This window comes from Jaculus jaculus, chromosome 15 (genome assembly GCF_020740685.1).
Source record: "Jaculus jaculus isolate mJacJac1 chromosome 15, mJacJac1.mat.Y.cur, whole genome shotgun sequence".
NCBI classification, from domain to species: domain Eukaryota; kingdom Metazoa; phylum Chordata; class Mammalia; order Rodentia; family Dipodidae; genus Jaculus; species Jaculus jaculus.
This window is the reverse complement of record NC_059116.1, coordinates 60,082,693-60,095,921: the sequence shown is the minus strand read 5'-3', so window position 1 is coordinate 60,095,921 and position 13,229 is coordinate 60,082,693. Positions and strand designations below refer to the sequence as shown.

General features: G+C 36.2%; 1 protein-coding gene across 1 annotated transcript in view; it reads left to right on the top strand.

Moving 5' to 3' along the window:
* Malrd1 (MAM and LDL receptor class A domain containing 1) overlaps nt 1-13,229 on the top strand; it is a 771,085-nt gene that overhangs the window by 234,457 nt on the left and 523,399 nt on the right. The window contains exons 20-21 of the mRNA XM_045134762.1: nt 2,472-2,648; nt 5,214-5,376. Of these exons, the coding sequence (XP_044990697.1) occupies nt 2,472-2,648; nt 5,214-5,376 (340 nt within the window). The remainder of the gene's footprint in view (nt 1-2,471; nt 2,649-5,213; nt 5,377-13,229) is intronic.

The following is a 13,229-nucleotide window of genomic DNA, read 5'->3' as shown; positions in this document are numbered from 1 at the left end:
AAAGTCCCTGACAAGAAGCAACTCAAAGAGGGGTTTACTTTGAGCTTAGAGTTCCAGGTGATGGAGTTGATCATGGTGGGGAAGGCCTGGCAGCAGGAAGATGAAGCAGCAGTCCACACTGAATCTGTAGTTAGGAAGCACAGAGTGATTAATGGTGGCGCTCAGCTAGCCTTCTCCAACGTATTCAGTCGAGAACCTCAGCCCAAGGATGATGCTGCCCATCGTTAGGGTGGTTTTTACCATGTCTATTAAGCTAATCTAGAATCTTCCTTACAAGCACTTCCGGATATTTGTCTGCCAGGTAATTCTAGTTTATGTCAAGTTGACAGTCAGTATTAACAATCACAGCTAAAAAATAAAGTACTACTTACCAAATATTCCACAAATATGCAGTAGTACCTTAATTCTCAGCTCTGTTGAATACTTAATGTTGATCTCATCTTTGCCCTCCCCAGTAAACCATGTTTAGGATTTTTTTCATCGCTTCTATTTAATATATCATAGAGTTGACCTAGTGTTAACATATCAAAGATCTTGCAAAACATGTTCCATGATAATGTCAGGTAAACACAAATCTTGAAATGTAAGCTTATATCTTGATATTTCTCGATGGCTGCCTGAATTTATTCCAAGCTTCTAGTTGGGTCTTAATTACTCTTGTTACTTCTTAATGAAACAACAATATGCATTATGATCATATCATAACATATTCTCATATCAAACTCATGATATTCAAATAATGACAACATTTACAGGTCAGTTTACCTCTGTTCTGTAATCTGTTATTTATTCATTGTACATAAAGACCTTATGTCACTATAAATTTAGCCTAATGAATTTCTCTTTCTTTGGGAGTTATTTTGGAATCACTTTTCCAAGAATTCTTTCCCAATTCACATCCTAATGTTTGTATTTCCTCCATGATTTTGCCGCAGAGTCAAATAGTAATTATTTTTCATTAATTTATTCTGTTACTAATCTGTTCACCTCCCTATTTACTTGCCCATCCATTCATTTACTTGCCAATGATATTGAACATATTTACCAGGTGCCACAGTTTGGGAATTGTACCCTTGACAGAGGATTGAACAGACAGATGGCTTTCTTGCTTCCAGAGAGTTGTCATTTTATGTCATAAAGTTATCCCATGGGACTTATGAAAAAGATAACTGACTACACTGTTCAGCAGTGGGAACTATTTGGTGGCATATTTTGATTTGGACTTACTGCATATACAAAGTACATAAGAAGTTATAAACTTGTCCAGAGGGCTGGAGAGATGGCTTAGCAGTTAAGTGTTTGCCTGTGAAGCCTAAGGACCCTGGTTCAAGGCTCGATTCCCCAGGACCCACATTAGCCAGATGCACAAGGGGACACACACATCTGGAGTTTGTTTGAAGTGGCTGGAAGCCCTGGGGCACCCATTCTCTCTCTCTCTCTCTCTCTCTCTCTCTCTCTCTCTCTCTCTCTCTCCCTCCTTCTCTCTGTCACTCTCAAATAAATAAAAATAAACAAACAAAAAAAATTAACAAAAAACTTGTTCAGAAATTCCCAGATGAAGAATTCTGGTTTGGATCCAACCTTGAACATGGGATTTGTATGAATATACAAACAACAGTGACATATTACTAGACTCACTACAGTAGTAAAAAAAAAAAGTCTTTGTTTTTTACATTACATCATAGACTAGGACCTCGACTATGGTTCTAAGTCCCAACACCCAGTCCTGCCTTAGTTCCTAATAACCTTTTTAGTCACCCTGGGGATTGCCATTCATTTGCTGTGGTATGAATGGACTTTTCATCTTAATAATTTCAATCTACACTTTCACCTATTTTATGATTAAAAAAGTACCCAGACTTTTCACCTTTTTTAAGACAGAACCTCAATTTGAATAGTTACATAATGAATTCCATAAATTCATAAGTACTATAAAAATCCCTTATAATGTTGAATCCAAAGCACATTTATAAGTACCCTCTGTGTAAGATATTTAAATAAATGATTGTGTGCTGGGAAGATGACTGCGTGGGTAAAGCACTTGCTGTGGAACTATGAGGACCTGAGTTTGGATCTGCAGAACCCAGGTAAAAACATGATGTGATGGCATGTTCCTATAGTCCCCATGCTGGGGAGGTAGAGATGAGAAGCTATCCAGGTAAAAACATGACATGATGGCAAATGCGTATAATCCCAGTGCTGGAGAGGTAGAAACCAGAAGATATCCAGGGTTTGCTGACTAGCTAGCTCAGCTGAATTGATGAGTTCCAGGTTTAGTTCAGCACCCTGTCTCAAAAATTAAGGTGGAGAATGACAGGATACTTGACATCAACTGCTGGCATACACATACTTGTACAAACCTGCACATGTACATATATACATATAATCATGCATCTGCAACACAGAGACCTCACATGAAAACAAAGCAAAGAGCATTGCTAACTGATACCTTTGTGTGCTTTTTCACTCAGGTAACTTGCCAGTGTATATTCCAGCTCCACCTGAAACCTCAGTTCCTGGAACCTTGCCTCCACACAACTGTGCAGACAACGAATTTGTCTGTAGATCTGATGGTCAATGTGTTGAACAAATTCAGAAATGTGATTTTAAATACGACTGCCTTGATAAATCAGATGAAATATTCTGTGGTAAGTGAATTCCTAACCTTTGTGTTAAATATAGCCAAAAGTAGATACGATAACAGTATAATCTCAATGTGGCATAGCCTAATGTCATAACATTTTCAATATATCTGAGGGCATCATATTCACCTAAGAGTAATTATATCTGGTGTCATGGTACACGCCTTTAATCCCAACAATTGGGAGGCAGAGGTAGGAGGATCACCATGAGTTTCAGTCCACATTGAGACTATATAGTGAATTCCAGGTCAGCCTGGGCTAGAGTGAGACATACCTTAAAAACCCAAACAAATAGATTTTTATATGAAAATGATGCTACTATAACCAGCATGTAGTTTCTATCAACCTCAGTAACTGGTGTCTTTAGGTAATATTTTAGACTGAAAACTTGTTTCCATGAATTGTACCTTTTTGTGCTCATTACCTTTTCTGTACTCATTTCTCTTTTACCTATCCCTCACATAATTGAGTGAAGACTATTTAGTGATGAGACATTATAGTGCTCTGTAAATATATCAATCAATTCAAATTTTGTCACTGCTAAAATGTGCATGTAACATGTACCAAATATGTAGAGTTCAGATGAAGATCAGTTTAGTACAGATATGACCTTGAAGCCACATGTACTGGTAAAATATGGTTTTCACTTATTGGTACCTCAAAGTCATAGCATTTCCTGAACAAATCAAATAAATTAGAAGAGATCTTCTGAGCTAAAAATATAACCTGGTAGAAGCAAAATTAGCCTGTGCCTTGGAATTGAAGTACCAGAGTAGAACATTACATATTTCTGTAGTTTCGCATATTTTGCCTTAAGGTGACTAGTATGGAAATTTAATGTTATGGCATATTTTCAAGGTATTAAGAGACAGAATCCCACTGAGAACACAAGGTATAGGGACTTTGTATCTTATATCACTTTTGTTAGTAAATTCTAGCATGTAAGAAATTCAATAATGTTTGCCTTTATTCCTCTAACCCAGAACAAAATACACCACAAATTAACTGTCTAGTCTAAACCAAAACAATAATGAACTCAAAGGTGCCATGCTTTAGGCATGAGATGAGGTATGAATTCATTCAAGCTAGCCAAGGACTTTGGTGATATAACATGGAACAAGTTGTGGTTTTCAGAGTTTTTCATGAAGAGAAACAAAACATATGCAGATAGTAATATCTGTAGAAGCTTATTCAAACCTAATCAACTATACCTAATTCATTTCATTAGAAAAAAGAATTTCTTTTTACTTTTAGTAATGCCATTAATGATTAGCTTAAATGCTTTTAAAATTATTTAAAAGTCATTAATCAAGGTTTAGTTTATTCTACTATTTTGATATTACCAGATGTTTTAATTTTGCATGGAAAAGATTAAATTATTAACATTTCATTTTCAGACACATTGCATTTCCTTGCTTTCTTCTCCATCTCTATAAGATGAAAGATTATGAGTGTGTTTATAACATGGATTTAGATTCTTTAATTTGAAATAAGTATAACCAGAGCATTATGCATTATTTTCAGCGGTAAGAACTATGATGTGCAACAGATCTGAGCAGCATGCTTTGGTTGGCTGATGCTTTATGATAATTGTTATTTTACAACTGAACGATTCATAGCATTTTAAGGGCATAAAGAAGAGCATTCAGTTCAATTCTAAGTATATATATACAATGTAAATATATACAATAAATATACAATAAATATATACAATGTATATTCATATAAAAGTTTAAATAACACACCTGAATGCCATTTTTTGCACATTTGGACAAGAGTATTTTGCAATTATGTGCATTCTTGTCAGATTTTTTTTATTAATTAATTATGGAAGTTTCAATATGGCACAGGTGGAATGCAATCGCTGTTAATGACATTCCAAAAGGAGTACATATCAGGTTTTCTGTAGAATGCATCAGTACTCTTTGAATTGAATTACTTTTTACTGGTGCAATGGAGATTTATGATGGAGAGATATAAGCACATGCTCTGAGAGAGAAGATATGGGGAAAGAGAGAATGTAGAAAATATTTTCACACAAAAAGTCGCTGACCTTATAGTTTCTTGTGATCTCTGAACACAATTATTATAAGATTCATGAAAACTTTGAAGGAAACTGTGTTAATGTACACATTATTGTGAATCTCATTGCTTTGAACCTAAGTACATTGAAATCTGCACTGATGGCATCAGGGGATAAATCAAATTTAGGCTGTATGGCATTACTGTGGACAAAGGACAGACTTGTCAGAGCCCCAAGGTTTTACTGGCAGCTGAAGTCCTGGCTTAGAAGATGATGATAGTGTGTTAGGAGCTAACTGACATCTCATCTTCTCCTAGAGCAGATTATTAATATATTCACTTATTCTTACAGAGATTGGAGTAGAATGATCCTGAATATCTGGCAATTCATCTGGTAATCTTATAATTTAAATATTTTAATAGTGCTTGAAAGTTATAGCATGGTTTTTAAAAGCAAATAGTAAGAAAGAGACATGGAGACAGAAATCCCCATATGTAGACATGTTTATTATGATTAGCTCATCTGTTCTTTGTTCTGTTCTATCCCAGTTCAGGAAGTTTGCACATTTGAAGAAAGAAACCTCTGTAAATGGTATCAACCAATCCCAGCACATTTACTCCAGAATTCAAACACATTTAGGTGGGGACTTGGCAATGGGATTAGCATTCATCATGGAGAAGAAAACCACAGGCCATCGGTAGATCATACAAAGTAAGTAAGTCACCACATATTTTCAAAGTGTCTCTTAGGAAGTATTCTTGCCCACCACTCTACCCTAGGTCATGCTGCGGTGAGACAAATGAATGAGAAGGCCAAGTGTATTCTGTCACTCCATGCTGAAAAAAAATAAATTGAAAAGTGAGGAGTGATCTTGTGAAAGCCATAGAAACAAGATGAAAGTCTGAGTATACAGTAAAATTAATTTTTATCACAATGACTACATGTAGGCGGAGTCAGAGAAACCTGACATTCTCTGCATGGTAAACAGCTGTCCTCACACGAACCCCAACGCAGCTCCCCAGGCACAGCTTACTGAGGTCATGGGATTATGTGCTTACTGATCCACACTTTTGTAACTCTTATGAATGCAGTAGTTCATATATAAAATAACATGGTTATATAGTTCACAGCCATGTCCTGATTCAAAAAGGATAGAATTCACAATCCACTGTGAGATATGCCAACTATTAAGTGCATATCTCCTAAATCTTTCCAACATATTTGTAAACAATATCCGTTTCTGAGTTAGATATTAAATAACTGTGCACTTTGTTTATACTTCTTTGTGTACACTGAAATTAATAATTGTTTCTTTTATTTTGCTTAGATGTTTTAGGTATTTAGTGGTTACTTCCCCAAGTTCAATGTTATTTTCCAATTATGTAAGACAACGTAGCTCCCCACACACCTTCTTCTTGAAGGCCTTCTCTCAAGTGTTGCCGAAAAGCCCTGAAGTTCGCCTCTCTTCCTGAGCCAACCCGAAAGCCACTGTGTGATGCTGAATCCCTGTATTCCTAAACACTCTGACTTCCTATTCCTACACTAAGCCTTCACTTTTTGTATTATCTTATTTTTCTATGCTCCATTTTTACTATTTGGGTTTCTTGTGAGCATTATATTTTCTCATTTGATGACCCTTGAGTATCTATTAATGTTCACATGTAAGGCCTTTAAAAGTAGCATGAGAACTTGTGAACAGTGACGTACATGAACAGCAGCGTTCTTATGCGACTCTCCATTGGCGATGATGTACTCACCGTGCCCTACTGCATGTCTCCATGACGATTTCTGAAATACGACTGCTTTCCTCATTTTAATTCATTAAATTCCTTTTCTCTTTTATCCTTATGTGCTATATTTATAAAAGCCTTTCCCACTTTCAATAGTTATGCTATAAAGTTCTTCCATGTAGTTTGCATTATGTCCTGTTTGTAGGGCTTCAAACCTACACACTTAGAGAAGTGTGTGGATTTAGCTTTGGAAGAAAGAGTCCTTAAAAAAGAGGAAGGATATTTTGGTGTTGACTCAGATGAATATAAAATTTTAAATTTTGACACCATAATATTTAAAAGAATCATAGTCATAATTCCTAAAATTACTGGCTCCTTTCTGACTCTGTAACTTTCATCTTTCAGATACACATGCCTCACTGGTTTTTATTCTGTTATTTTTGAAGTTTTACTGGCTCATTTCTTCTGAAAATTCCATTTTAAATGTTTTTAAAATTTAATCATATATATATATATATGTGTATGTGTGTGTGTGTGTGTGTACATTATCTATCTATATATATTTATATGTATAACATTATACACCTAACATATATATAAAACATTATATTTATAAATATATTATCCCCTTACTCTGCTCCTGTTACCTTGTGGGCCCACCTCAGTGGAGTTATGGTATTCACTGTGGAATCATGAAGGTCTCAGTCAGTTCCCTTGTGATTGTGAGGGGAACATGTGTCAGGGTATTCCTAACCCTCTGTAGCTCTTACAATCTTTAGATCCTCTCTTTTTCAATGTTCCCTGAGCCATGGAAGGCATGTTGAAAATCTGGTTTAGTGTTTAGTTCTCTGTAGTTTCTGGATTTCTGCTTTAAGTGGTATTGATTGATCACTGTGTCTGTCACCATTGCCCTGGAGCTGGTTGTCAGGCTAGCAGTAAGAGCAGCGTTCATGTTGCTTCTTCTTCTGCAATTTCTCCTGGTCCCTGGCAGTTGTAGCAGAGGTGGTACACCTTGTGGTAGCCAGTCAACTAACTTCTTGTCTTATTGATGGGTCATCATGATTCTTCTCCATTTTCTCTGCTACCTGTAAAATCAAACATACACTAACCAAGAGTGAGAGGAGATTGAGTTAAAGGGGTATGAAAATTATTTGAGAGACTTTTTGGTGTGCAAGTCCACTCTTCTTCAGACAGCTGTGGGGACTTCTCTCTGAAATTTATGGGTTTCCTAACCATGGGATTGTGACTTGATTTCCAATATCAGATATGAATTTTATCCCACTGAGCAGGCCTCATGTCCTATCAGAGAACAGTTGGTTACCCACAGAGGCTGTATGCCACTATTGTGCAAGTGTGTGCTTCTTGTCCGGCTAGTTGATTTCATAGTCTGCTTATTTATACTATTGGTGACTTTGCCCTCCAGTGGCTCCAGTAAGGCTCTCCAGCACTATGAAGAATAGCTGGAAGGGAGCTAGTTTCCCTCTTGGTTCCACCATGGTATTCTAATGCTCAGTGACTGCATACTCTGACATCTTCAGCAATAGGGTCTTCCCTTTTAGTTCTGGCAAGTAATCAAGTGGTTTGCCAATGCTTACATTGTTTTCAGAAGCTGACTGGTCTCCATGGTCAACAGCCCCCTGTGGATCCTTGGATTTGCTGGCCAGAGAATATGGTTCTGTGTTAAGCTTGTTTTCATCTTCTGGCCAGGCCACTCCCCATTTATTGGTGCTATATCCTGTAGAATGCTAGCCAGAAAGATTTTATTGAACAGATAATTCTCAAAGTAAGAAATACAAATGGCCTTTACACACTTAAAAATGTCAAATATGTCCAACATCTCTTTTGCATATATCAATAAACCATATCTCATTAGTAATGTATGTAGCTATAAAGCAAAGGAAAGAATAAACTAGAATCTCCCACATAAGTGATACAAGTATACATAGAAATGAATCCATACATTATATGACCTGTTAGGTAGCTTGTTTGTATCTCCCCAGCCATACCACCAATAGCTATAGAGTCCCTGAAGAATCCTATGGACTACGATTTCCAAACATATCATGTAATTTCACATGTCTAGCCTCAACTTGTTGAAAAGGCACAAAATAAAATAAATTTTTATAACATTCATCGATATGAACGATGAAGGAGGGCATAAACCCTCTTCCCTCCCTGATGCATTATTCACAGTTAATGGTGCCACGGCGTGGGGTGGTGGTGTGATTTTCTGCAGTAGATCTACATGCCCAGGTAAGTAATGTCCACTGGTGTCTTGAAAACACCCTAACTAAAATCAGTGGGTCATACCCACACACGAGAAAAGAGAGATAAATCAAAACAGAAGAGGGACTAGTTAAGATGAAGAAGGGGTTTCATGGAAGGGGAACAGTGGGGATCAAGAGAAAGTAATAGGAGGAGGTTATGATCAGAATACATTATATGCATACGTAAAATATATTATAAAATAATTGGTGTTAAATAGGAATACTAAGTAATTGATATTTAGTGGGTATTCTCCACATGATAGCGAGCCTGGAGAGTACTCATGCTCACGTTTCTCCTGCGCCTCTTGCCTTCTCACCCCATTCCATGGTCGTCCAAGAAACACTGTAAACCGACAAGTCAAAGTTAGAAACCCAAAGTTTATTTTATCTAAAGAAAAGCTTGGCTCATTAAAAAAAAAAAAAAAAAAAAAAAAAAAAAAAAAAAAAAGTGCTTTTCTTTCTCTGGTGTGTAGCTCTAGATTTTCAAAGCCAGGTGTTCAAAGCCATGATTTCTGAGTTTTCAAGATGAGTTTTGAAAAGAAAAAATGATTATGTCAATTATCTCTCCCCACAATCCAGTGTTTTTGGTCTGTTTGAGGCAGAGATCAATTATAAGTAAGTGCAAGTGGAAAAGGCAAGTTAATGTACATTTCAAAATATTCTCCTCTAAAATATTCTCCTCTTTAAACATTTAATGAGGCGATCAAAAGTCTAGATGTCAGGGTATGGTAGGGATATGCAGGTGAAATTTTCACTGTATTTGAGTCCTAAAAAAGTTCTAAACCTTTGTATTTTTAGTTATAAAAATAAAATGGCAAGCTAAGTAGAATGGAATTCCAGGTGAAATTCATGTTTTTAAGTCTATACTTTAATGAACTAGATTTTGCATATCTGAACTAACATGTATCACATAAATGATATAAAATTAGGGTTGCATTTTTAATTTTTATTTATTTTCATGTAAGACCTTAACACCAGTCTATTCAGCTAGTTCATTAATTTTATATGAATTATAAAAATCATTTTTAACACTAGACATAGACAGCACATAGCTGGTGATGGAAATCTCCTTACATCCTGTGCAAAATTTGGGAGATATCTTCCTAACATTTCAAGATTGAACGATTGAAGAGAACATTGATCTCAGCTATAATTCAAACAAATAATTAAGTAAATTTCATTAAAACATTGGGTATAATTTGCCAAATTGGTGTGGTAGTTTGAATGAGTGGCTCCCAATATATTCAGGATTTTATTAAACTTTGTAATGTAGATCTGTAGCCATATAATTGGAGGAGGTGCCACTGTGGGTAGGTCCTAGGGTCCAGCCCAAAGGTGCAGGGGTGGATTTAGAATTCCAGTCTAAAGATATGCAAAGTGCCTGAGCTTTGCCTGGCATTCATAAGTGTGCTTGCTTGCTTTTTGGTGGTAGCTTGTCTCTCTCTTGGCATGGACCTGTGAAAGTGGGCCAGCTTCATCTGCATTATGGACCTTCCTTTGTTTCAATAAATCCCTGCCACCATAGTTGTGCCTGGTCGGGAGGTTCATCTCAGTGACCTGAAACTGTCTGCTACAGTAGGGAGTTAGTCTTATTTTAGGTTAGTGATTTCCAACTACTCTCATGGAAACCATAGGGGTAAATTTCCTAGAGACTCATGAACCATTGGAAACAAAACCATGTATTTATGTACATACATTAATTGAATGTAGTGCGTATGTGCATATATAAATAGATATATTTAATTTATATAAACATATATATGTACGTATATATATTCATATAAATACAATATATTCGAGCATATCAATGTTATAGTTAAATACAAATTCTGTAATATTTGGATCGAAATGTCTGAGAATAGGTGTGGGAATATGTATTGCATCCCACACCATTTCATGATGGTTTTGAAACTTCATCCTTAGAATCTTCCATCACAGGAAGTAGTGAAGGCCTTGCTGAAATGGAGGAGCTTTTGAGTTTCTTAATTCATATGTTGGTCATAATGGACTCATTGTTTGTATAAGCCTAGCGATTAATTCTTTTAAGAATGGAATGTTTCAAAGAAAATAAAAATTTGCTTTAAGATAATAAACTGGACCTGGAGATCTGAACATGAATTCATAGGCTTCACAGGCTAGTGCCTTAACTGCTAAGCCATCCCCCAGCCCTCATTTAGCTTTTAAAGCATATTTTATTTATTTATTTGAGAGAGAGAGAGAATAGGCATGTCAAGGCCTCTAGCCTATGCAAACAAACTCCAGGTGCATGTGCCACCTTGTGCATCTGGCTTACGTGTTCTGGACAAATGCACCTGGGTCTGTAGGCTTTGCAGTCAAGCACCTTAACCATTAAGCCATTGCTCTCCAACCCCCAAGGACATAATTTCTTAAGTGTGGTATTTATTGGAAAAGTATGGAGGGACTCAGAGATTTTATTTCTTAGCACTGAGCATTGCATTTCAGGTGAAGGTGAGTGTGAGACCCATTATCCGCTTACACCTAAATCTACATACACTTACACATCATAGTGCTCTAAAAGCCGCATGAATAGTTCAATCTGCCATGTCAGTGTGGCTTTACTCTGTCATCATAGATCCACTGTTGGATGCACATGCCTTAAAGCATCAGTAAACGGGAAACAGCACAATATTTTCTCTTCTGTATAAAGAAAATTTTGAATCTTTTAATCCCCTAGGCATTAAATACCAGAATTTCTACCTTCTTAGTGCTCCCCCCACCTCTGGTAGAAGATAAACCAGTATTTCATAGGCCAATTTAGATACCTTTATAGTCTCTCCATATTACTTCTAATATAAAAGTAATAGTTAAATACAAACCTTTACAATCAGTTTTACTATTAAAAAATGAAGTAAAACAAAGTTTAAACTGACACTATTTTCCTTGAGCTGTTTTCTCACTTTTTGGCAAGTGGCATTCTGCTTGAGACACTGCAGGACTGCATGGAGAAGATGGCTGTGCTTGCAAAGCACAAAAAACGCCAATCTGTTTCACTGTCCTGGCTCTAGAGACCTATTCAGCTTCCTTCCTATCAGTCATTCATTTCATTTATTTCAGTGAATTAAGTTACAGATTTTAGCTTAAAGTTGTTAGCATAATTGGTATTTTTGAGAGTTACCTACAGTAACTTAAATTTTGTGGAATTTAAGAGTGTATACCATATTTAATATGTAATAGGTACAAGGAGAGTAACGAAGTAACATGTTTACCATATAGGGTTAAAATTGAAGGTTATATTAATAAGTTACATGAATTTATTTTATGTTGCCAAATATAACACCCTATATTGAATACATAAGAAAATTATAAACTTTTATATCATAAATGCATTGTATTCAAAATTAGAACTTTATTTTCATTATAAAATTTAAATTTTTTAAGTGCACTAAAGTCAAATCATTATATCCTAACTCCTGTCTAGAATCCTTATAGTTGAACAAGTGTGGAAGGAAAAAAATTCAAAACTGAGTAACAATAAATTAGATTTATTAACTTTATTGAGATGAAACCTTGAAAATATGAACATGCTAGATCACCTCTAAATCACTTTTCTAGCACAGTGATTTTCTGACAAAGTGATTTATACAGTCATTCAAATTAGTGATTTTTCTTGCATGGATAGCTGATAGGCAATGTTGACCAAGCCCACAACTCATTCATAATACACATGCATGAGCTTCCTAAGCTTATACTCTGTGAGAACAGAAAGCCTTGCTAGGTATGGAGCCAGTGTGTGCATGCGTAGTTGTTTCATGCACAGTACCATGTAACTTGCTGAAAGACTATACACCTCAGGTCACAACCAATCAGGGTAATGTGCTTGGTTATATCATGTCTACATGCTTGGTCCAAATAAATACATGAAAGGAATATCTTGAGGAGGTATATCTTTCTTATTAGTGTATAATGCATGTACAAAATATCAATGGGTTTCACAATTTAGTTTTCATAATGTGGTGGTTTGAATGAAATATCCTCGATAGGTTCACGTGGTTTTTGTACTTGGTCCCTAGCTGGTGGCAGTTTTGGAAAGTTGTGGAGCCTTTGATAGATGGAGTCTTTGTGGAGGAGGTCACTAGGTCAGGACTTGGGGCTTTATACTTCAATTTTTTTTTTTTTTTGAGGTAGGGTCTCACTCTGGCTCAGACTGACCTGGACTTCACTATGTAGTCACAGGGTGGCCTCGAACTCATCATGGCACTCCTCCTACCTCTGTTCCCCAAGTGCTGGGATTAAAGGCACATGCTATCATGCCTGACTTCAAATATTTTTATGTGCAAGAAGAAAGAGAGAAAGAGAAGAGAGAATGAATTGGCACAACAGGGCCACTTGCTACTGCAAACAAACTCCAGACTAATTGATCACCTTGTGCATCTGGATTTACATAAATACTGGGGAATTGAACCCAGACCATGTATATTAAGCATAGTAATAATAGTTTAGTTTCCTATCACCCTTTCTCATCACCTGATATACCTTTAAATCTATGACCTACATAGGAAAGAAAACATGCAATATTTTCTTTCTCAGTCTTGCTGATTATCTCTGC